Source organism: Simochromis diagramma, unplaced genomic scaffold, assembly GCF_900408965.1.
Source record: "Simochromis diagramma unplaced genomic scaffold, fSimDia1.1 OVJJ01000302.1, whole genome shotgun sequence".
NCBI lineage: Eukaryota > Metazoa > Chordata > Actinopteri > Cichliformes > Cichlidae > Simochromis > Simochromis diagramma.
Window position 1 is genome coordinate 520370 of NW_024386792.1, and position 24865 is coordinate 545234.

The 24865-nt window shown below is 41.7% G+C and overlaps 1 protein-coding gene across 4 annotated transcripts in view; it reads left to right on the forward strand.

The window, feature by feature from the left end:
• The window catches only part of radil (Ras association and DIL domains), a 32006-nt gene extending 8165 nt beyond the window's left edge, over positions 1-23841 (forward strand). The window contains exons 5-21 of one of the 4 annotated variants that reach the window (XM_040023671.1): positions 4656-4763; positions 5298-5413; positions 5512-5709; positions 5783-6467; positions 6970-7100; positions 8113-8150; positions 8765-8919; positions 9087-9199; positions 9392-9508; positions 10747-10870; positions 14022-14194; positions 14450-14600; positions 16707-16933; positions 17515-17851; positions 18772-18911; positions 20736-20875; positions 21128-23841. In XM_040023671.1, coding sequence (XP_039879605.1) covers positions 4656-4763; positions 5298-5413; positions 5512-5709; positions 5783-6467; positions 6970-7100; positions 8113-8150; positions 8765-8919; positions 9087-9199; positions 9392-9508; positions 10747-10870; positions 14022-14194; positions 14450-14600; positions 16707-16933; positions 17515-17851; positions 18772-18911; positions 20736-20875; positions 21128-21227 — 3053 coding nt within the window. In that variant the 3' untranslated portion in view covers positions 21228-23841. The remainder of the gene's footprint in view (positions 1-4655; positions 4764-5297; positions 5414-5511; positions 5710-5782; positions 6468-6969; positions 7101-8112; positions 8151-8764; positions 8920-9086; positions 9200-9391; positions 9509-10746; positions 10871-14021; positions 14195-14449; positions 14601-16706; positions 16934-17514; positions 17852-18771; positions 18912-20735; positions 20876-21127) is intronic. The other 3 variants (XM_040023673.1, XM_040023672.1, XM_040023674.1) reach the window with 3 other exon arrangements.
• Positions 23842-24865: the final 1024 nt, after the last annotated feature.

Below are 24865 nucleotides of genomic sequence, written 5' to 3' on the forward strand. Positions count from 1 at the left end.
CCCAAATATGTGCCTAGAGGGAAGATGGCTGCCTAGTGTTGAGACTTACCTCTAGAAAAGGCTTTAAAGGGATTTCAGAATGGCATGTTGTGCCTGTCTCTGGTACTGTTGGATAATTGTTTTGGTTAGTAGAGGAACGGTATTTGTGCAGACAGCAGCATAAGATCTTTAAAGCATAAGGTTGGTGGGAATTTTTTATTTTAATTCTAAGAATTTTAATTTAATTAAAAACCTGAGCAAACTTTTCTGAAAGGTTAGTTTATGTGGTTGATGAGAAAAATTATTGTGCTAATAGAATTAAACTGCAATAGTCACAGACGTATCACAGTGTACGTGGAAGTTAAATACACAGGTTTTGACTACGCTAAAAGTTGTGTCAAAGGGCGTGATTCCATCTGTGTACTGGGATAAGGAGACTATAGTATGTCCCTCACTATATAATTTCTCCATTGTCATAATGTTTTCCACTTTGTTTTGTAGGATTTTAACCAGTGAAAACTCTTTATCCCATCAAATGAAAAGTATTATATGTCCTTAGCCTTAAATGTTCTACCTGTCACGTCACGGAGGTAATCTGCAGACATGACATTTCTCTTCTGCAGCATCATCCACATGAATGGGTTTAAAGCAATGATGGCACTGGTTTAAAGGGGGATTCTTACTGTCAATGTGTTCATATAACCAACAGTGAGGTTGTGGTTGGTAACTGTACTGGCCTCAGTTCATTATATAAAAACAGTAACAGCTGAATGATAATTTTGTAAACAGTTATTTTTCACATCTTTCTTTTTATTGGCTAGTCACAGACATGACTTCTTCTTTGTAACTGTGCTTTTGACATTGAAGCTAATACTTTGAGTATATCGTTTAATAATCTGCCAGTTGAGGACCTGAGGCATTTGTTTCTCAAATTAGACTCTCTGATCTACTTGTCCTTTTGCTCAGTTGTTAACAGGGACCTCCCGGTTCACTGTCTGTTCCGCTTAGAGCTAATTTGAGCTGTGCTGTCAAATGAGTGTTACAGTTTTTGTAAAAGCAAAACCAAAACACTTTTTGCTGATGCATCAAACACTGAACTAACCAGATTTATCGCACTTTTAATCAGCATGGTTAACATGATCTGTGAGCATTTTAAACTTAAATCTGGTAACACAGCGTGGGGCTGGAAATATAGACTGTACATAGGCTTGGGAAGCCCTATTTTGAATCCTCAGAGTTAGCACGTCATGTTGTTTTGGAGATGCACTTACAGATATCAGCACATTAGTGTTATGCAGCATGATAAAAGCATACTAGAAATTAACTCACCAAAAGTGGAGCAGAGACTTGATGAGCTCTGGCTCTCATGATGCAGTTGTTGTTGTTGTTTTTTGTCTTTCCCATAAAGTTTGAAAAGACAAACACCACAAACACAGCGGAGAGGTCTGATTGGGTCACTGGAATTGGCAGAGGTGATGCTCAGCACACGTAGTTCGGCTACACCTCCTTTTGTCGGTCAATCAAAAATCTGATAAAAAAAATAAAAAATTTAAATGTCATTAAAGGCATTTCTGATAATTTAACGTTAAAGGGTAAATAAGAACAACACTATTAGGTTTAAAAATGTTTAGTTAAAAACTCACAGAGCATTTGTAGTTGACCTAAAACATTTCAGCTGTAGTGTTTCCACTATACTGAGTTTTGGGAGGAGCAAATAGTCCACCGCACCTCCCACACCACCACCACTGCCGGACACCACCTTGTCTTTCTGTTTTCCCTGTTTACTCTGTTTTCTCTGGGCAGCAGTCGTGGAAACAGTAGCGTAGAGACTGACGCAAATAAAATTCACTACAGTGTTTGCTGTAAAGGAAGGTTAGATCAGCCAGTGCCACAGTGAGGCGCAGGGATTTTTATTTTGTTTCGGGATAAAGTGAACGCTCTGTGGCAAACACACACATTAGACTTTGTCTTTGGTTAAAATGAACAATTTATTGTTGGATTTGGCATTTTACAGGAGTTGTAAACAAATGAAGTACAAATTATCACCAGTGTTATTCTTTAATTAATTCTTCAGTGTTTTTGAGACATTTTTAGCTCTATATGGAAAAATGCAGCTTAATTCCCCTTTATATAGTGTCTGAGAGCAGCTTTATCAACTAACATATTAATGCACATGTTCATTTTCACACTAACCTTTTCTGAGTGGTGCTATAATGCTAACAGAATTCACAGCCTGAAGTCTTTTTTGTCTCTGTCTTTCACTCGTCTTTTTTCTTTCCTTCTCTGTGTGTGAGGTGCATGCCCATGTGTGAAACTTCTCACACACACTTTTTGAAAACGAGATTGCACTTTAAAGGTACTCCAGGATTTTCAACGTGTACTTAGCACATCACGGCCAAATTATTTCACTTATCATTAGATGCGTAATAGCTGTAAAACCAGCTATAAATGTGTTACAAAGGTCTCGTGGCCTGGTTCAACTTCCCATGATACGCTACCACACCGTCCGCTTCATCCACTGCCTCGACCTATCATTATGTTTCTGATAGATTTTAAGTTTCCAGCAACTCAGTGCATGAGCTTCAGAAACAGTGCTGGTGAATTAGCCGAGCTTTGTGATGAAATATGGTTTACTGAGCTTCTCTTTAACACAGGCTTTGTGTTGGTGTAAGCCACATATGTATAAATAAATGATAAATGAAGATATTTGATCGGGCTGCACAGTTATGAACAAAATGACTGTCACGATTATTTCGATCATTATTGAGATCGTGATTATTTTTTTAACATTTCTCCTTTTTATTCAAATAAATTCAGTTTATCTCTTTACACTAAAACCTTAACACTAAATAAAGTCAGCAGGAGCGCTGCTTTCACTTTTACATTGTGCTTCATTCCTATTAATTAAAATAAGGTGTTTATTTACCTGACATAAGTGCATCTCTATGAAGCAAAATATAGTTCTTCACTCAGTTCAGGTTACCTGCATGATGGACGTGAATAAAACTTGTAGCAAAGTACTCGACAGGGGTGAGAGCCGTCTGTATTTCCCCTGTGATGTTTTGCATAGATGTTTTGCCACGGTATCTTGTATCTTTTGCGTTCACTACTTTTTGCATATAATTTATTTTCAGTTACCATCACTGAATAAAATAGAATAGAATTCAACTTTATTGTCATTGCACATGTCACAAGTACAAGGCAACGAAATGCGGTTTGGATCCATCCAGAAAGTGCTTTAGACATAATATAGATATATTACAAAATACATATTAGCAATAATATAGATATATTACAGAATGGGTCTATTATATGTGTGAGGGTACAAAAATATGGGTCTATTATGGGTATGTTACAATGTACACGATATGAAAGTATGTTATGAATATGCTATAACTATATGTACAGGCTATGAACAGGATATAAATATGAACATTATACAGAAATGTGAACTATAAAAACTATGCAGAAATATGAAATATGAACTATGCAAGTTATAAACAGTTGTAAACAGTTGTAGAATTATAATTATCGTATTGTACAGAATGACTGACTCCCCCTAATTTCTAAGTATTTCCAAACGATGGATGATAATCCAGTGTGAGGGACAAACCCTTCACCTTCTGGTGTGCCGGGCGTGGATTTTGTCGTCTTTTAACGTAGTGTTAGTCGTGCAGACTAGTCCCTTCGAACTGCGTGCAGGGACCAGCTGTGACGTGGTCAGGTGTCTATTTTTTAGGGAGTGCTTGATTTTCTTTTACTTAGCATTTTAATAGGCGGCACATTTTCAGTATCATTCAGTCATGTTCATTTAACTGTGGGAAGTGATCAAGATTAAGATGAGCAATAATATTTCCTGATAATTAGTAATGCACTCATGATGCCTATGCTAGCTAGCCGCTTCGCTCTGTGTGCTTTTTAAAAAAAATTTCAATCCACTCATGATGTAAGTAATCATGTCTGCTGGAGTTTCACTCCTCCCCACTTGGCTAGAGTTTGTTTCTACCAATGAACAGTTAACAGCAGTTGTTTGCAGGCTGTGAAAACAGGGATGATTATGTTCATGCAGTGAGCAACAAGTTTTCTCTTTATTCCCCACTAAAAATTAAAAGTACCGTATCCAGGGTGCACCTTGCGTCTTGTGCTCTCTAACTGGGATATCCTCCAGCATCTAGTGACCCTGAATTGGCTCATAAGGAAAATGGATGGTTAAACAATATGCTAAAAACTCAAGTGTAACCCTGACGGTGGATGTGGAGGAATTGTTAAACCCCAATTATCATCCATCAGTGGTATACTTGATGCCATTTTTACTGGTTTTCCTCCCCTTCAGAGCCAGCAGCAGGCATCCAATTTGATATCACTGCACAGCATCTAAACAGATCAAATTTAAAGATTGAAACACGCTAAGTTTCTAATGGAAAGTGCAGCTAATTTGTCAGTGATGTGTTAGAGTAAAAAATCCTGTGCCTCACACCTTTAACTGTGTATCTCTCTCTCTACTAACGGCTGATGTTTCTCACTTAAAGCACAACAGACTCACTTTGCTCCACAGTGCATGTATTGTGTCTTGTGTTGTGCAGATGGCGTGTGTGTTTGGGGGTTGTTTTTTGTCCTTGGTGTGGGGGTGTTTTCTCACCTTACCCCCCTTCCTAACCCCTCCCACCCTGCTGTAGGGCCCAAAACCCCACAATTCCTGGTGGCTCTAATGGGTCGGTCTGGGCTGGGCAAACACAGGAGCTCCCCCCTGCGGTGTGGTCGAGTGGTACAGTCCAGCTCTAAAGGTGGGGACTGGCCTCAGGTAGGGTGGCTGTCAGTCATTGCCATGAAGACCACCTCTACCTGCGTTGTCACCAGTGCCACCCCCATTGCCAGTGATTTTCTCGTGTGTGGGTAAATCTGTGTGAGCCATTGCATGGCCTCAAACGTCCTCAAACTCGAGCCACGACGAGCTCAGTTCACCTTTCATCTGGTTCACTGTTGTCAGCTACATGTGCTGCTCCATCCAGCACCATTAACTTCATCTGACTTTGACTGTCTCACTCCTGCCTGGATTTGTTTTGTTGGTTTTCACTCAGCTCACACATGACGTATGCATTTGTGTTACTGAAGTCCGAGAAAATGCTTCAACCAGACCTACTCAGTTTACCCATCTGTCAAACATACATGTTAAGAAAGTAGATACCAGGTTTAAGCACACTTTCTCCCTTTTCTCTTCCATTCTTTGCCTCTCCTTGCTCCTCTTTATTATTCTCCACCTGTTCTCCCTCTTGTCCTTCTCTCTCCCTACGTGTTCTCTGGCTTGCTGTTCATCATAGATATTAATGCCCAGGCTCGTAAGCTCCAGAGGAACAGGGCGAAGGGGACGCTGACCCTGCCCCGATCCAGCAACTCATCCTTCTGTCGCAGCCTCAGCGAGACTAGCCTCAACCAGGTGGGGCCTTCTGCTGAAGATGATTGATTGTTAGTATTTACTGAACTGCTTATGAAATGCATTCAATCTTAAATGTGTGCATGCACATCCGTCTGCAGCTGGGATTGGGAGAGGAGCCCAAGCGTTATTACTCCACCCTGCCAGGACCACTGAGAGGCCGAGAACGCGAGGGGACCTCCAGCAGCCGGAGAAAAGAGGAGGGCAGTCAGGGAGGAGGAGGAGGAGGAGGAGGAGGGGTGAAGCACTCTCTGTACCAGTCCCCTCATCTTCTGCTGCTTCAGGGATTCAATCGGCAGGTGAGGGTACTCACAAAAATCAGACCTCTAGTGTGTCTGATTTTTGTGACCTTTTTTGCTTTCTGTGTTGCAGGACTGCCTGGTGTATCTGCTGAACAGAGAGCAGCACACGGTCGGTCAGGAGACTCCATCAGCTCGTCCCAACATCTGCCTCTTCTCCCCTGACATCCTGCCGCTCCACTGCCGCTTACGCAGAGTCCCCGCGCCCCGTCGCCACGCCAGCAACAACAACAAAGGAGAAGAGCAGGGGGAGAGTCAGCGATTCTGCGTTGCAGTCGAGGCCGTGCTCAACGCCACAGTCCTGGTGAACTTTTCCCGCTGCGAGCGCTCCACCACGCTGCGGCACGGTGACCTCCTTTCCTTCGGGGCACATTACATCTTTCTGTACAAGGACCCCACAGGTTCTAAGCCACTACCCGCGCAGACCTTGGCACGCCTTCGCACGCTGGGTCAGCTTTACGATGCAGGGGCCGAGGAGGGAGAGGGCGGGGCTCAGACTTGTAAGATGTGCGGCTCCGTGCTGAAGGACAGAGCAGCGCAGGTGTCGAGCACCCCGGCGGTCAGACGTGGTTTCAAACCTCACCTGGTGAAACCCCGCAGCGTGGGGACGTCAACAGGAGGGCCAGTTACTGTGTCAGGGGGTGATGGAGGAGGAAGAGGAGCTGGAGGAGGTCAGAAAAGGAGGCTGCAGCTGGAGTTTGACCAGGCTCATGAAGACCAGCTGCTAAACAGGATCGTGTCTCTCATAGAACCTGGAGGTCAGCAGCCTGGCTTACTGTAATATAAAGATTATCAAAGACATCAACTGAACCTTTTTTTTATCTGAGGTCCAGTTAAAATGATTTTCTAGCAAAAGTACAAAACGGTATTTTGTGGTTCTTTATCCACAATATGTTATATGAGACTTTTGCTGTCCAGTGATGGAAAACATTTCAGTTCAAGCTCAAAAACATGGAGAAACTTAATTTGAATACTAATAAATTCTCAGTAGATAAACTCAGGCAGATTATTACATTACCGCCTTATTTGTGGGAGGACAAGGAGAGTATTTCATCAGCAGTTTTCGTCCTTGTCCTGCTGCGTGCAGATCATTAACAGTGTCAATGCAAACATAAAAGTTTAAGACTTGAACAGCAGCTTCTGGTTTTACGATTCCTGACCACGTTACTCTTCATATGCCTTCCAGCTGAAATTAGCTTCATTGAAGCCTCTAAATTATTCAGTGTGTTTTCAATAAGTCGACCTGTGTCCTCTGCTCAGGAGATGACCACAAGCTGACACCTGCCTACCTGCTGTGCATGTGCATACAGCACTCTGCATCGACATTCCCACCTGGAAGTTTCGGAAAACTGCTGCTCAAGATCGTCCGGCGAATCCAGAGCATAGCATGGGTCAGTTTCAGCTTGTTACTGTGTCTGTGTCTCTCTGTGGTCCCTCTGGCCTCGTGTGGAGAGGAACTGGTCAGCCATGTCAGGTCAGGTGAATCGTTAAACAGGCTGCCGTATCACGTTTTATACTGTGTTACACTCCAGCCGTGCACAGTCGTCTGTTTTAACTAAACCCCTGCTATGCTTGTTATTTGGCTTTCACATAAAAAAACCTAAAGCAGAAGATTTTCACCCCCTAAGCTTTACTTTTGGCAAATACTCATTTTACCCCTCCAGACACTTCTTCAGTAGTTATTCCTAAAAGGATCAAATTTACCTTCATCTCCACTACACTTGTTTCCCAAACAAGTCCACTTTATCCAGCATTGCATAAAGATTTGATGCCACCTTATCTGATATTTTAATACCTTACTGTGAATATTTTGTAACCTTTTTTTCCTGCACTTTGTAATAAAATGTAGGAAATTGTCCCACTGCGGTGAGAACAGCTCCCTGATGTGTCTCATCTTATGAGTTTAGTCAGTTAGTTGTTGGGCTAAAGCCACAGTCATTAAAAAAACAGTACTTCAGAGTGAAACAATGTTTCCTGAAGGTTTATGTTATATTGAAAGTGTGAAATTTATAGAGCTGTGGAGTTGCTTCAAGTGAGGTGGCCAACTGCTGCAATTACACACTGGAGGAAGCCCCAAAAATGTATTCAGTTTATGGCTGTTGGTTAAAAGGAAGGTGTGGTTTATTTCTCCCTTTTTTTGTTTAATTAGTTTTGTTTTGTTTTTTTCAATTATAATTAGGGTGATTTTATATTCAGGACAGTGGAGCATGAGGTAATTCTCAACATGTGTCACTATGGGTTTGTAAATGATAGTGGTGCTACTTCTTACTGTAGGTTAGTAAAAGCGTCATGAAGTGTGCTTCTCCTACGCACGCTTTAAAAGTTTAATGAGCCCTTAATTGTTCTGTGTGTGTGTGTGTGTGTGTGTGTGTGTGTGTGTGTGTGTGTGTGTACGCCCTGCAGGAGAAGACAAAGGAGCTGGCGCAGAAGCAAGCTCAGCAGTAAGTATCAATTTCCAGCTCGTGTTAAAAAATAGGAAGCTGACGGTCTCATGTGCATTTTATTTTGTGTGGCTGCCTTGAGCCCTGACCTTTTATAGAGCATTGTTTTGAACTTACCAGAGACTTGGGACTCACTTATCATTCAAGACCTCCCAGAATATTTTTCTACTATGAATATATATAAACATATCCATCAAACACTCTCTTATGATCAGAAAGTACAGAAAAATTAATCATTGGCAGGGATTACGTTAACAGAGTTCTCTGTCATTAAAAGATCTTTTAACCTGCTACAAACTAGTAAGACGCCGACTGCGCTCGTGTGAGAATAGCACACTTCATAGTCTGGGAGCAATTGGTCGTCCTTTTTCTTGCCTCTTGCACGTTCTAGTCAGGCAGCTCCCTCACCTAAACCACACTGTGTTATTGTGCATAGTGAGAATGCATCTGAAGCAAACTATCTTCTGCTGTGTGCTGAATGTGAAAATGTCCGATTGGTGGCTAAGTCCTGACCCGACTGTCCAGAGGTCACGTGTGAAAGCAGTTTATGTAGGAATGTGCATGGTGTCGAGAAGCCTACCTGACTGTGTGTAACTTGTCTCTGCACGTCCAAGTAGCCAGGACCCGGCCTCGCTGTCTCTGCTCAGCATCTCAGACCTGGTCCCAGACCTGCAGACCATTTTCTTCTGGATGTCCAACTCTATCGAGATCCTCTACTTCATACAGCAAAGAGCACCAGCATACACACACAGCATAGAGACACTGCAAGGTACGCACACACACACACATACGCAAAGTCAGAATGATGAGTGTGGAAACAACTTGGAGTCATTACTCACACTGACATACAGTAGATACTGACACAGCTACAGCCCTCCCTCTCTCTCTCCCTGTATATATCTTAAATGTGACTCCGTCTCCATCATCTGTGTCTAGGGTCAAAGGAGTCGTTGCTATCAGCAACCATATCAGCCAATGAGGAGGCTATGACAATCTTGGAAGAAGTAATCATGTACACTTTCCAGCAGTGTGTCTACTATATCACCAAGGTAATCTGTCAACACAGCAGCGATGCTATCTTCTAAATGACTAAGAAGGTTTTTGTTGTGTTTTTTAAATTGCACCGGATGAATAATAACACACCTTCGTGGGCACAAAGAATGCCCGGATGGTGTGAACTATTCTGTAATTCCGATCACCTTCATCATAATGTATTTCTGTTTTCGTGTGTTTGTGTCCAGGCTCTTTATGTGGTGTTACCGGGTCTGTTGGACTGTAATCCATTTCCAGTCGACAGCTCTGAGCCCTGCTGGAAAGGAGGCGTGGGGTTTCCTGAACCTGTGCGAAGGGTCTTGCAGGTAGGGATGTGCATAGCTTTGTACAAGTTCGGGTTTTCAAGGTCATGAGAAGTTAATTTATTAAAACGTTAAGACACCAGTAATATCTTTGTTTTCAGAGTATTTGCACATATTAAAATTATTTTTATAAAAGATGCTTGTCATGCACATTTTAGGGCTACTACCCTGCTTGGATTGCCAACATATATAGATTTAAAGGCATACAACTGAGGACAATGACAGAATTTTTAGTTTCGTGTCTCTACACCAGCACAGTCTATTTTAAGTCAGGCAGTCAATATATGTTCAGACTTTCAGCTTTAATTCAGGGGTCGTAAATAGCATCTGGTCCAAAGCCAGAACTATTGCATTAAGTGTTCAGGAATTACAAACATTTTTATTCAAAAGTCTGGAAGTCTTGAACCCGTGGACATCATCACATGCTGCCTTTCCTCTCTCTGAGATGCTCTGCCAGGCCTTTCTGTCTTCCTCCATACTTTTCTCTTCTCATCATTCTTGTGCAAATAAATCTTGGTTTCATCTGTCCAAAGAATGATGTTATCAGGCAAAGGCTTTTTGGCTTTCCTTTTCTTGAGTGTAACCAGTAATTTTTACCTTGTAGTAATCGCTCTGTATTTCTATTGCTAAAGACAAATTTTGATGGTAGACCTTGACAATAATACACCTACCTCCTAGAGAGTGTTTCTGATTTGGTTGGATGTTGTGAAATTGTTTTTGTTAACCATGGAAAGAATTCTGTGATCATCCACTTTAATTGTCTTCAGTCATTTTCAGTTGGCCAAGTCATTCCTTCCTTTTAATAATTCCCCAGACTGTTGATTTTAACACTCCCAAAGTTTTTGATATCTCTCTGAAAGGTTTATGTAGATTTATCAGGTTAAAGATGTCCTCCTTCTTTTGCATTAACAACTCTTTGTACCTCATATTAAAAAATGCAACTTCAACACATGGAATCGAAACTAGATCTTGAGAGAAGAGCCCTCACCTGCCCATAAAACTGTATAAAATGACTGTAACCCCTAAACAGATAAGGAAATACTTAATACTTATTTAACCCCTTCTGAAAGCCTACACAATCCTATAATGATTGTAGGATTTAAAATCTATTGTGGTAGATTTTATGCATCATTGTCCAAATACTTATGAACCTAACTGTAGCTGCTTAGGTATACTGACGTATAGGAATAGAAGCTACAGCAAAGACTATGAAATTTATGGGTGTGTATGTGTGTGTGCAGGTCTTTCAGAGTGCGCAGGAGCTTCTGCAAGGCTACCAGGTTCACCCAGAGATCCAGGCTCAAATGTTTGCTTACCTCTTCTTCTTCTCCAACGTGTCACTGTTTAACCAACTGATGGACAAAGGTATAGAAAAAAGCATACACACACACACACACTCTCTCTCTCTTTTGCATTAGACCCTCCGGGTTCGTACAGTTGTGAAAGTATATGAGAGACACAGTGAACTAAACTGTGTCCTTGTGTCCTTGTCAGCATTTTGACAGGGGACTAACCCAGATTTGTCCTCAGTGCCCTTCTCCTATCTGCATTCTGTTTCCCCCTCCTCTTCCTCCTCCCCCACCTCCGTCTTGCCTTCCTTCTTTCCATCTGGCCATCAGGGGGTGAGACAAAGAAGAGTGGAGATGGGATTGGGTGGAGGCGAGAGAGAGCAGATAGAGCAGGGGAGGAGTGAAAAAGGGCGGAGTGAAGGGTAAAGGGCTGGAAGGTCGTTCAGTTGTTATGATGACTTTGCTAATAGGCTCTTACCTTTCTTTAAAAATAACAACAACAAACACAGAAAAAAACAGTAATTTACTGCCAGCTGTGTCTGCATGTCAAGCCAGCTCCCCTCGCCCTCTCTTTATATCGTTTGTCTTACACACACGGACACATACACACACACTCAGATACATGCCATATGTCTTCATTAGCTCGTAGAGACAGGACAGATCACATGTCTGGCAAAGGCAGAAGGAGAAATACCTTTAATACATGCAGGGGCTACACCGTCCCCCATCTCATCTCCACCTCCCTCTCTGCCTTGCTGTCTGGCTTTCTCTCTGCCTCGCTCCCATTTTTGTCGCTCATTGATATTTCTCTGCTGATGGTGTCCATGGTAACAGAGAAGTGAGTTTGTAGCAGGTAACGCTGACGTTCGCACTGGGTGCTCCGCAACCCACTCACACACACATGCACACTTGTTCACATTCAGCATTCAAAAACCCTACACTCACATTGCTCAATCATACAGCCGAGGAAAGATGAACGGCGTGGCGGAGATGTTCGTTGTGTTGTAGGGAAAACTTGCTAACAAATTATAATAAATGCTGTTTGGATGGTTTGATTTTGGGGTATACACAGCATTATCACACCTTTTGCTGAGAGGTTAAGAGATGTCTGGTCAGTTTGCGATGCCTCTCACATAGATTACTGTATGCCTAGACATAAGCCTATTACAGCGGAGGGTGTGTGCGTGCATCCAAAACATATGGCAGAAGTTATGTGTGTGTGCGCGCAGTCAGCAGATAATGCTGCCAGTTCATTGTCTGCCTGAAGCTTCCTGTCATGTGCTGCTTGTAGTGATTTTGGGGGGAGACGTTCAGTTTAGGACTGTGTGTCTGTGTGTGTCCTAAAAAAGGAATTTAGGAATCCAGATCATTTCCTTGACTTTAATGTCCTTAAAAGCAAAAGTTAGACATGTTTGGTAGAAACAGAGACTGTATATTAAGGATGGAAGTATTGGTGATGTGGCTTTGAAGTGCTGTTTTGAAAACTAGACTTGCTGTGATACTAGATGCCACGAGGGGGGATTTTACAGAGAAGGCAAAAACACTGCACTCTTCTATGGCAGACGCGCCCCAAGCCACACTCTGCTTTATCTTTGATTGTACTCAACATCTACTGTAATGTACAAAATAAAGATCACTTTGTATTAAATAAGTAGCGATTGAGCCCATAAACTTATCAGGAAAGTGTTTACTCAGAAAAAGTGAGCCGTGGGTCATTTTACAGTCTGACTTATTTTCACAACCAGACCAGTCTCCCCCTGGGATCTACACCCACCCAGGCATCCCATGGCAGCTTTTTTATTGAATTGTGGACATTTCTGTTATAATTTTACTACATCAGTTTTCACAGCTGCCCACAGTTTGTTATCTAGCCTGTTTTAAATAGTTTTATATAGGAAGCGGATGGTTTCATTGAGACATTTCTATTCATGTATGGGTTCTGGGAAATATTAACTATTGCAGGTGCAACAGTTATTCAGTTCATCATTTCTGGTATTTGTAAGTAATGTGCCAAAAACTCTCTTACTTTTAGGTTTTATTTCTCTAATGTCAGATGCTTTAGGAAATTGTACAGGGATTTTTAGACATTTGCCTGATTACAGGAATTTGTTTACCTGTTGAAAAGTCTGTTGGATGGATCACTATAGCTCACCTGGTTGAACAGATGACCCATGTACCGAAGGCCAGAGTCTTTGCTGAAGCGTCCGGGTTTCGAGCTTGCCTCAGACTGTTTTCTGGATGTCACCCCCACCCCCCACCGTACTTTCTGTCTGTTTTACACTCTCTTATCTAGAAAAACTGCCAATCTTTACAGTAAATGGATCGGATAAATGTCAGCCTTGGACAGTGGTGAATGGCATCTTACTTGCCTGTTGGCTCATATCAGCTATAATTGCCATTATTTAGTCAATATAGGCGTATAATGCTGATATTGGGTAATATTTGGCTGATAAAACTGTGATTGCCTTGTCATTGCAGAATTATTGCATTATATATTGCTGTGTATGTTTACTATATATAGAACTAGTATTTAGATTAATTATTGCTTGTTTTGACTTGCAGACTGCAGATTAAAAAGGAGATTTTAACCACATCTGATAGATTTTTTGCACATTTGCTCTGATTATGTAAAATGTAGGTATTAAAATATTTGCAGGCTCTGAAAAAATGACACCATTGGAGCGCAGTTATTTTTCATCGTTTCTACTGAGCCCCGACTCGAGCCTTAGCTCACTTTGAGGGGGTGGAGGGGTACATACCAGAAAGTATTAAATGCATTAAAGCTGCAGTGAGGTAATGAAACAATAGGATCCCAGCTTCAAAAGTGCTAGACTTATAGTCATCGCCTGCTTAACTTGCCACAAAACTTCCTTTCAGTTCTTTGATGTGCGGGAGAGAAAAGGAAGGATTACACAAGCAGGAGCTCAGTCAGCTGAGCCCTTCTGCAGCGGTGCATTTGTATTCTGTGAGGAGTAGGCGGTTGCTGGCTGTTGCTATTGTTCCACCTACTTCAATCACAACCTAATTAAAAATTAATGTCTGTATTGCCGAACAACACACATGCACGCAGACGTAAGATCTCAGAAGCACACATTCTGTATTTTACTCTGCCTTTCTCATGCGCACACCCTCGAATAAAAATCTACTGCAGTGTTTCTGATTAAATACTCAAAACGCTCCCTTCTGCTCGCGTGTGTGTGTGTGTGTGTGTGTCTTTGTGCACGCAGGTCCGTCTCGGGGTTGGTTCCAGCGTTCCAAGATGCTGCAGATTCAGGCATGCTTGAGGATGGTCATGGAGTGGGCGAGCAGGTCCGGGCTGGGACATCTGGCTGAAAAATTCTTCACCAAACTCAACAGCACAGTGTCCATATTGGCCACACACCCCCAACAGCTCACTCAGGTAACACACAGGGAAATGTCTTTTTTGTTTGTGCTGGTATATGATGAGCCTCACATTGCTATAAGCAATGGGGAGGGAATACGTGGGCGTAAGCAGAAAATCTTATAATAAAAAATTAGTCTCAAGTTGTAAATGAAGTGATCGATCAGCTTGTGATGAGTGACGTCCTACAAAACCCTGCTAATAAACTTGTGACTCCCCTGACATCCTCTCATCTCTTCAAGTCTGGGATTTATTTCTGCTCTTTGTTTGCAGTTGGGGTGGCGAGCGCTGTCCAGTGAGCACCCAACTCTGAAACCAGTCCAGCTCCACCGCATTCTCACTCAGTACCAGCTCACAGCAGAGATAGGCCCCGTTCCAATATGGCAACCCAGCAGCGAGGACGAGCCGTACATATACAGAACAGGTACGTTTGTGAGCTTGTGTGAATTTTTCTGGCCAGAGACGCTGACAACATTATGACAACACGAAGCCCCCGTGTTATGAGTTGGGATTATAGGTACAATAAATACTGGTCTGAATCTCGTGAGTTGGCAGTTGGAGGCCTGTTACTGTCGTGCTAAAGGTCAATTGTGTAATGGTTTACAGGGGTTGTTGAGCAGCTTGTAGAATGAAGGAGAAGATCAAGCAAAAACAAATACACATGAATGCGAATGTGGATAAATCTGTTTTAAACCAGGACTGCTACTGATATTTGGTCATTTAAAAATCTTATTTGTGGGCCGATATTTTTATTTCTTTCACACAAAATATTTTTTTTATCTGTTTTATCTGTTATATATTAGTACACACTAACGTAACATGACAGTACAGTTTAAAAATGAAAAAATGATGGTTTTATTGACACGTTGTTGTTTATATGTTTACACTTGGGTCAGCTGGTTTGTGGCATTACCATCAGAGAAGTTGCAGAGTGCCCTCTGGTTGACAAACTAAGAAACATCAAAACTTTTAATGTAATTGGGAGACTTTCCCTGTTGTCTCTTTCCTTGCTGTATTTTTCATTTATTGGTGCATATAGATGCCGATATCACTATATCAGGAAATAGCTAGTTAAATAACTAATTGGTTAACCGTTATATAGCATAGCGTATAGCATATATGACACAATCAATACATTATTTAATTTTTTCTTACGTGTTTGACAAACAGCTTTATAACTAAAGGAGCAGAAATTCTCAGACAGTACTGAGTCACAGTGATTTAACACAATTACTCGTTGACTTTGAAAGCACCATGCTCTTATTAAGCTGTCAAAACAACATTTTTAACATTATTTCCTCTGTAAGTGTAATTCAACTGAAAGAGATCGCCAGTGTGGATACTAGCTCTGCATGAGTTTTTATGCCAGATGACCTTCCTGATGCAACCCCAGAGATCTGTCTCTTTCTGGGATTGAACTAAAAAGCTTTCACTTGTTAGGTGAATGTGTAAATCAAAAAGAAAAATAGGTTGCCTGCTCCAGTTTAGCTCCAGTTTTCCCATTAACTGAGATGCAAGATGAAGGGTATCCAAAGCTATCCAAGACAAACTGATGTTCTTACGCTGCAGAAAAGGTCATGTGCAGGCGGCATCTCGACTTAAAGGCGTTTAGTCATAATCCTACAGATGGTAGCTTTGTACCGTTGGCTCCTCAGCCAAACAGATGTACCAAACGTCCGAGTCTGAGGTATTTGACATCACATAATGAAGTAATAAAACTACCTTGGTCTAGCCTCATATTTACCTGTTAATGGGTGAACAATCTAACACTTTGTGAACTTTGGGCACTTTGTTGAGCGAGGAGAGCAGAGGAAGGGAAAGATATGCACTGATTTGTTATAAAGAAGACATAATAGTTTTTGTGCCCAACAGTTGATTCGGTTCATCTGGACGTAGCGTTTCAGTGGGAGAAATGTTTCATCACTTCTTCAGTCTCAGCTGACTGCAGGTTTCCCCAATCTTATAAACAGTACATTTGCATAATGACTGAAACTGGCACCACTGAAAGAACAATGGACTGGGAGGTCAGTTCCTTGATCATTAATATGCAAATTCTCATGACCATTGATCAATTATTTCATTATTTATAAGATTGGAGAAACCTGCAGTCAGCTGAGACTGAAGAAGTCACTTGGATGAGTGATGAAACGTTTCTCCCACTGAAAACGCTACGTCCAGGTGAACAGAATCAACTTTTGGGGATACCTGGATGATTGAGCACGCATCAAGACGAAATAGTTTTTGTGATTGTTGGAAGACAAAATTGTAATTAAAAAACAAGGATTATTGATGACCTACTCATACTTCAAAGCATTTTGAGGTTTCTTGAAACCAGGATCAGAACTGGTAGATAGAAGAGAGAGTGCTAGATACACGTTGCGTAAACTTGTGTGCATTCAATACAGTTAATGCTAACTAGCAGCTAGCGCTATTTATACTAATTGTGCATTGTGTATTGAATATGTAAGTATATGTATTGAATCAAGACAGCAACGCAGATTTATGTTAACATCAGTGTTTGTGTTTGCAGTCGACCTCCTGGAGAGCTTTGAGAACCATCCTCCAATTGTGCTGCCCAGCTCGGGCTTCAGAGTGGACCTGGACAGCGAGTGTGTAGAAGACAGCATCTACAGACAGCTGCTCTACATCCGCCACTACCTGTGGGGGCTCCGCACCAAGACGCAAACACACACCAACACTCCCAGTGTGCAGACACACTCCAATGGAACCAATACAGCTGACTGGCCGGAAGTTCAGGTTCAGAAAGACAAGCATACACACACTCAAGTACACACACCTAGTAATCCAGGCCATGTGCCTCAGCAGCTGTGGCTGTTGAGGAGTTCCTCGTAATCCCATAAATGAAAGACAAAACCCTCTATTCCAGCCAACCCGCACACACACACACACACACACACACACACACACACACACACACACACACACACACACACACACACACACACACACACACAGAAACCTAGACATGGTTAAATCATGGTTAATCTGATTAGTCTTTAGGCTGTCTAATTAGTGGGAACGGCTGACTAGACCATAATCCCTAGTGTTACAGCACCCTCATATGTACACATACCTGCACACAGAAAAATATGCATTTAAAAGTATGCTCACTGGAACATTAATCTGTGCAATGATAATGCATTCAAACTTTAATCATCTCAAGCTGATGGGTTTTCATGCAGGAGCAAAGCTTCAGCAATGCTCTAAATTTTCTCGCAGGTGAAAGAAAAAAGGAATATTTGTTATTGCTATCATCTGCATCCTCACTTTAGATGTCAGATTATCCTCTAAAGTCTGTCTGTCCCATCTCAACACAGAGGGAGCTGCTACCTCCGAGCCACAGCAGTCCCCGTTCAGGGGGTCCAGGGGACGACGGGCCAGGAGAGCCAGGAGAGGAGAGAGGACGGGACAGACCCTCAGGCCAGTCTCACACACACAGCCTCAGACGGAACGGCACCATTCACCACCCTCGAACTGCAAATCCAGACCCGTCCTGCCTCCTGACTCCTCCCAATACCCCCTTATACCCTGAAGGAGGAGGCGGAGGAGGGCCTGTGCCGCTCATCGGCACCAACGTTCAGACCAACGGCTGCACCGGCAGGACTGTGGCTGAATGTAAAAAGACCAACGGACTCATCACCAACGGACTGGAGGGTAGGCCGCGTTATTTACACGAGGTGGACAAAATAGCAAAAACTAATGTGCAGATTTTATTTTTTACAATTAACAACAAGTACCAGCTGTAATCAGACCCCCCCCCCTTACCAAAAAAAAGAACAAAGGCTTCACACAAGCTGATTTTTTTTTGTACTGAATTGCATAATGCGCTTTATTATTATTTTTTATTATTTTGTCCACCCCAGATGTGCAAGTTTAAATCTTGCAGTTAATTTTAGATAGTGAGCATGCACCAGGTGTTTAAAAAAATCAGCAACATTTCAGATCTTGAGCAGTAGATACCTGCAGATATTGACAGCGTCTGCTCTTGTTTCTAAGTTTCAAATCCATCCATCTCACTGCGGCAAAAAACATTATTAATTAAGGTCACAGGAATCCAGAGTTTGCTGTGGCACTACACCCTCTGCAGAACAGAATTAATGAAGAAACAGCAGATTTACATTGATCAACCATGTTACGGTCAATACCATGTCACTCAGTGACGTGTGTGTGTGTGTGTGTGTGTGTGTGTGTGTGTGTGTGTGTGTGTGTGTGTGTGTGTGTGTGTGTATTGCGGGAGGATTTGTCACAAACACTTTATTAACGTGGCATGTTGTACATTTTATTACTGCTCAGTTTAAAACGGTTTTATAGCTGCACTGAAAGGGCATGACAAAAAATGCTGATTTAAAGTGTGTGCAACAGTTGATCCCCTTCACTGTGTAGTGAGTGTGACCTCTGCAGGCAGAAGCATGTGTGTGTGGTATAGCAGCTGCACCTTTGCACATGTCTGAATATCCGCGTTTTTCTTCTGCACAGCAAGTCTTGTGTTTTTTTCCTGTTTGTCCAACCCCATAGCGAGACCCTGTGTGTGTCTGTGTGTGTTTTGTGCCTTTGGGTGTCTGTGTCCTCTGCAGGGTGTATTAGTGGGTGTGAATTCCCTTTCCCTGTATCCTCCCCTGGCGTCCCCTCCCTTCCTGATGACTTGTGTGTGGTGTTTGTAGTGGAACTGGACAAGGGACCCTACGGACTGGGCATGGGACTCATAGACGGCCTGGTAAGTAGACAAACACGTTTTTCACATTATATTGAGTTTTAGCCACGTGCTTTAAAAATGCTGGGTCACTAACATATAGTATATAGTATAAAGATTAGATCTAAGTATATAGATTAGATTATAGATAGTTTATTCATTCCCGGGGGGAAATTCACAAATTTCAGCAGTATCCACATGCACATGCTAGACATACAATAAATACTGACACTAATAACTACTACTATTTACACGTTTTAAAGTTACATATTGCAAATAAATTAAAGTGCAAAGTAAATTAATACTTTGTATTCATATCCTTTATTTATTGTTTAAGAGCTACCTCCCTGAAAATGTCATTTTTACCCTCCTAGGACCTGGCGTCCACATGTGTGGACAACACATTTTGGGTTGTCTTGACCAAAATACCAAATTTTGCTCTAAAGGGCCTAATATCCACTTACGGGGACATTATACTGCCACTGTTCTCTGCCACTGTTAAAACAAATGTCCTCATATGTGGATCTCATTTTTCTCAGAAACAAAAATCAGGTATATTAAAAAAAAATCAGGTAATTCTTTGTTTTTACATTCATCAGGTCCCAATCAGCCAAATAGCAAAAAAATAAATTTTTAAAGTTTTTAAACACTGTGGTTTTATTTTGAATGCTTACATTATTTTACTTTGTGCACAGAAACAAAATTATTTCACAAAAACCAAAAACTACCAGGGTGTAAATTATTAGCCCATTAATTTTAACAGTCACTTGTGCATCTTTTTTGATGGATAACAGCCTGCAGTTGTTTTTGTAGTTTTCAACATGTCTCACACACGTCTCCTGAGCAATCCCAGACCATTTTTCTTTGGCTAATATCTCAAGCTCCTCCAGATTTGATGGTTTTCAATTCACTCCTCAGATTTTCCATGACATTCAAGTCAGGGTTTTATGCATGCAAGTTAATAACCTTTACTTTGGTTTCTGGAGATTATCGATTATTGTTGTTTTATAAGATAAAACCACAACCTACACCCAGTTTTGCTGCTGACTGCTTAGGTTTTCTTTCACCTTGACGCAGCTGCAGACACACTGAAGCATCCCCACAACATGATACCTCCACCACTGTGTTTCACTGTTGGATAGTGTTCTTTAGCTTGCACTCTTCTCCATTCTTTCTCCAAACATAACCAGCATCTCTGAGGCCAAAGAGCTTTAGTTTTATAATTCTGGTATGCATCATTTTTCACCAGGTTGATCTTAGCATACAGTCTGGCTTGCAGGTGTCTCTTCTGCAGAAGTTGAGTTTTTCTTGGTCTTCAGCCTCACAGTCCAGTCCCGTGCAGGGCCCTAGGGATTGTCTTCTTTGAGACTACAATTCCCAACTTAGCTAAGTCATTCACTTGCGTCCTGGCAGTTGTTCTAGGGTCTTTAAACACATCTCTCACTAGTTCTCTTTCCAGAGTCTTGATGCTTTCTCAAGTGACAGCTCGCTAAAGTTATTATATTGTGTGCAAATTGGAAGATAACACTCAGTTTTAACTTTATTTTACAAGCTTTGAGCATAATTCTGTTATTGTGTGCAAATAGAACTAAATGTTTTTCCTACCTATAACAAAAGGTTGTTAACGTTAGTGTCTAGAAAAGGACCAGAAAACCAGACCAGACTAACTAGAAAAGGTTCAGTGGTAGAGGTAGTGGTGCTGTGTTTTGTACACTTCTAAATATCAGTTTAAATCAGCAGTTATCAGTAGTAGTGAATGCACACAGCTTTAATGGACACCTGCCTCTGGCCAAGTACTTTCCCTGGCTGTGGCATCAATCGATTTCCATTGCTTTCTCCATCCTGCAGCACACTCCTCTCAACGCTCCAGGCATTTACATCCGGACTCTGATTCCCGATGGACCAGCCGCCTCTGACGGCAGACTGAGGATTGGAGACCGCATCCTGGCAGTGAACGGTACCAGTCTGATAGGAGCAGACTACCAGAGGTAAGGGAAAAGTTGTAGTGGAGGCGTTAAACAGATGGAGATAAATGATACCACTGAGTTATCACTGACTTCAATGACAATGAGCAAACTTTCCACATTGCTAACCACTGCTGTCAGCCTCTTAAGCCGATTGATTACTTTGATTGGTCGAAGCTCAGACAGTGATACCATGTTATCCTCACGTTTCTGCTGAGCATCAGGTAACCAGACTCTGTCCTTCTCTCTCCGCTTCCTCCCGTTTGTGCCATACAGCGCGGTGGATTTGATTCGTCTGGGAGGGGGTCGACTGCGTTTCCTGGTAGCCAAGTCTGACCCAGAGGTCTCAGAGAAGATCAGCGCCTCCTCCTGCTGATTACCACGGCCTCCCAGCTAAGACATGCACAACATGCTACACCGGACTGGAGATAGGAACTAACAAGGAATACAGATATGTGTACTGACAAACGGGATACACACACCACTCTCACCCAAAGGAGTACCTACGCCTCATGAAATATGAATGTGAAACCCAGCGTCTGCACGGCTCAAAGCCAAGCAGATTACACTCCACGACTCCACTGAACAGCTGCCGTACCTGCTTCCCTCACGCAGACTCCTGCTGGGTTTGTATAACAGACACAGTCTTAAACCCTCGGTGACTTCAAAGGAGTCCGCAGCGAGGAAAGTTGCCTAATTAATCAGCGTTTGAGGTGGGTTAGGTCTAACCAATCAGTATGCAGTGTGAGGCGGTTTAAAGCACAGCGGATTCTCATCAGTCAAGCCCAGAGGCACGTGTGACTTTTGCCAACAGTATTTTTGAGTCGTTTCTATTAAATTCCAGATGTAAATAGCACGCTGAGATGCCTACCCAGTTCTCTGAAACAGGTGGACACAAACTGAAGATGTACTTTAGAATTTTAGAAGTATTTGCAAACAAAGTGAGCCTCAGTGAACCCCTGAATGTTTTGTAAATCCATTTGTTGTAGCGAGCAGTATCAGCGTCTACTCCACAGACGCAAGTTTGTGAACGAATGTTGACTTTTGCACTGAAGAGTGGAAGAAAACGACAGAGGCAGTGAACTGAAAAATCACGAGTAGTACAACCTCGCTCTCCCGTTCCACCTGTGACATCGTACCTGGACTTTACCTTCGCTGGGGGAGGGGGCACTTAGTTAATAACCACTCCATGAAGACCACATGCTCCACTCCAGACTCTCAGCTGCATTTAAACTGCAGCATAAACAGCTGTTTGTAAATATTCAACATTGTCTCACACATATTATTTGGATCTTCAGAAGATGAAGTCGCCTTTGGGAACGACTCGTGTTGTTGTTGGTTTTTTTTGTTTTTCCTGAAATATATTTGAGACACTAAAGCCTACAGACGGAGAAAAGGGAAAGTGCAGTCATTGGTTGTAAACTTTTTTTTTTTGTATGTCATGGTTTGCTCAACAACATTACAAGAAAAGTGGTAGCCACCCATGCTGTTTGTGCTGGTTTTAAGTTAAAATATTAGGCTTGGACATCTGCCTGGAATCAGATATAATTCTCTTTATTCTAATTATGCTTTGAATGAAACAAATTTAGCAGCAGCAGTTATTTTACTAGACAAAACATCCCAGCTGCCGTGGTCGAATAGTACAACATAAAGTACCTCCTGCCCCCGATCGCTTTACCTTGATAGAAGATCAGAAGGTGAGGATGAGATGAAGAGAAGCCTGGAGCTCAGAGAGCTCGACTGCACTTATAAGAAACCTTTTAATGTGAAGGTGGATGTAAGCCTAGCTCTGCTGTGTAAAGTCCTGAAGATGGACTACAAAAAGCACCCATGTGTCAGGTTGTTCCATGCATTTGGTGGAAAAAATGAAGTGAAATTACATTTTTGACAAATTCGGATTCAACCTGCAAAACATCGTCCTTCACCCCGTGAAGCCTGAACCATGAAGTACCTGATAGAAAAATGTTTCTTTTTTTAAACCGAAGCTACAGAAAAAAAAAGATACATTTGGATAGTTTTAATTTGTATTGTTTTTGCTACATTTGCCATTTTTATGTGATTTATTAGTAGTTTTTTTTTGAAAAATACAAAATAAAAATCAAACTGATGAGTGTATATGATACACTTGGCATTGTGGGGTTAAGAAGCAGCTTATCACAGCGGCGTGATGTTCAAAGTTCAGCCGTGCCAGTTACAGTATCACAGTGTCTCTATCAGTTATGAGACGGCATCATTACATTTCCTTTCTCCTCCTAAAGGAGGCATGAAAACACCTTTGCTTTATAATGTAGAGCCATGCTGACACGTCCAGATCCCGTCACTCACTCCAAATCCTTCCTCAGCAAATCCAAGTGTTGGACCACAGCATCAGCCAGTGCTACAAGGGTCACCTGACTGACCATAACCACCAATCACAGCAGGGCATCCATATCTAGCTTTACCTTACCATCTGATAATGTTTTCTAGAGTTGTAACTGGCTGGATATTTGCACTGTGGATTTTTTTTAAGCAAAGTGTGAAACTCTGCATGAGATATTTGCCAGTTTTACTTAAACCATAGTTTTGCTGATCATTTCCGCAGTTTGAAACTTGTTGGGTGTTTTCATTGTTTTTTTTTCCCAGTTTTGTTTCTTTCTTCTTTTTTTTGCAGTAACAGTTTCCTTTTGTGCGTTTCAGGGTTTGTATGGCATTGATCTCGTGCATGTTGACCCTCTTTTGGTCATTATTTATACTGTTGACAATGACTTCAGAATAAAGATTGTTGGATACTCGAGTTTTGAATGGAGCAACACCACAACACAGACTTCAAATTCATTCTTACACCCGACGGCAGACACTGTCGCACAGAAGAGCGAAGACAACACAACATTTAAGTCAATGAGGAACTTTAATTTGTGCTACACATTTGAACAAATCACAAAAACAGGAACATTTAAAAATACATATACTTTTCTATTTCCAGAATGTTTACGTATTGATGACTGCTGTTTTTTTATACATATAGCAAAATATTTTTTCTCTCTTTCCAAAATAAGAAAAAATACCTTTGAAGAACTTTGTCATTTAGCAGATAGAGCAGCATACAATCATTACGCATCTTTTTTTAAAAATGTATTAATTTTTTTCTAATAATGTGCAACAACAATCACTGAATGCCTGATTCCCAGCTATAAACGAGGCCTGTGTGAGGGAATTTGAGTGGAAAAAAAAATCTAAAGAGAGTGAGAATGTGAGGATTGAGCAAAGAGTGGAGGAGAGGGAAGTGTTATAGAAAAATCTAATTGTGGCAGGAATCGCCGACAGCTTGACTCCTCTTTGGAGGCTGCGAAGATGAGAGAGTGCTTGGTGAGGAGAGGTAGACTGGGCAAAAGAAGAAGAACAAAACTGTAAAATGAATTTAAGGAAACAAGAAAAAGCAACAGTGTGTGAGCCGAGAACAGTAGGTGTCAGAAGTACCAAACAGAGTGGAAAAAAAAGAACTGTTGAAATTTGTGGTCATGTGTTGGTCCCGCCCTTCCCCTGACAAAAACCCCCCAAAAAACCTGAAACGAATCTACCAATGCAGCGCAACTGCCACCGCTGTAGTGTCGCCGATCGTCAGCTGTTAAAGCACTAAGTTACTCTAAAACAGTAAAGCCGTCTAAAGGTTAAAATAAAACAACAAAAATGTAGAAATATTTAAGGCTTTTAAAGGATTATTACAATAATGCTTCTCTGTGCTAAGACGATCCAAAAAAAAAAAAAAAAAAAAGTACGCACAGGCTGCTCCGTTTGCTTTTTTTTTTTTACCGCTACTGAAACAAAAAAATTAAAAACAATCAGTTTGTCTACATTAGGTTAGCTCCACTTCAATCAACTCCATATAGTTGCCCGGTTCGCTCCTTCTCTCCCGTCCAAATGCTGCGATCTTCCTCAATCAGAGAAGCCTCGCGCCGTTAAACCGCACTGGACTGAAGTGAAGCAAAAACTGCAAACTGCTGGTTTGTCATAACCTGAATTTCCTCGTATCTGTTC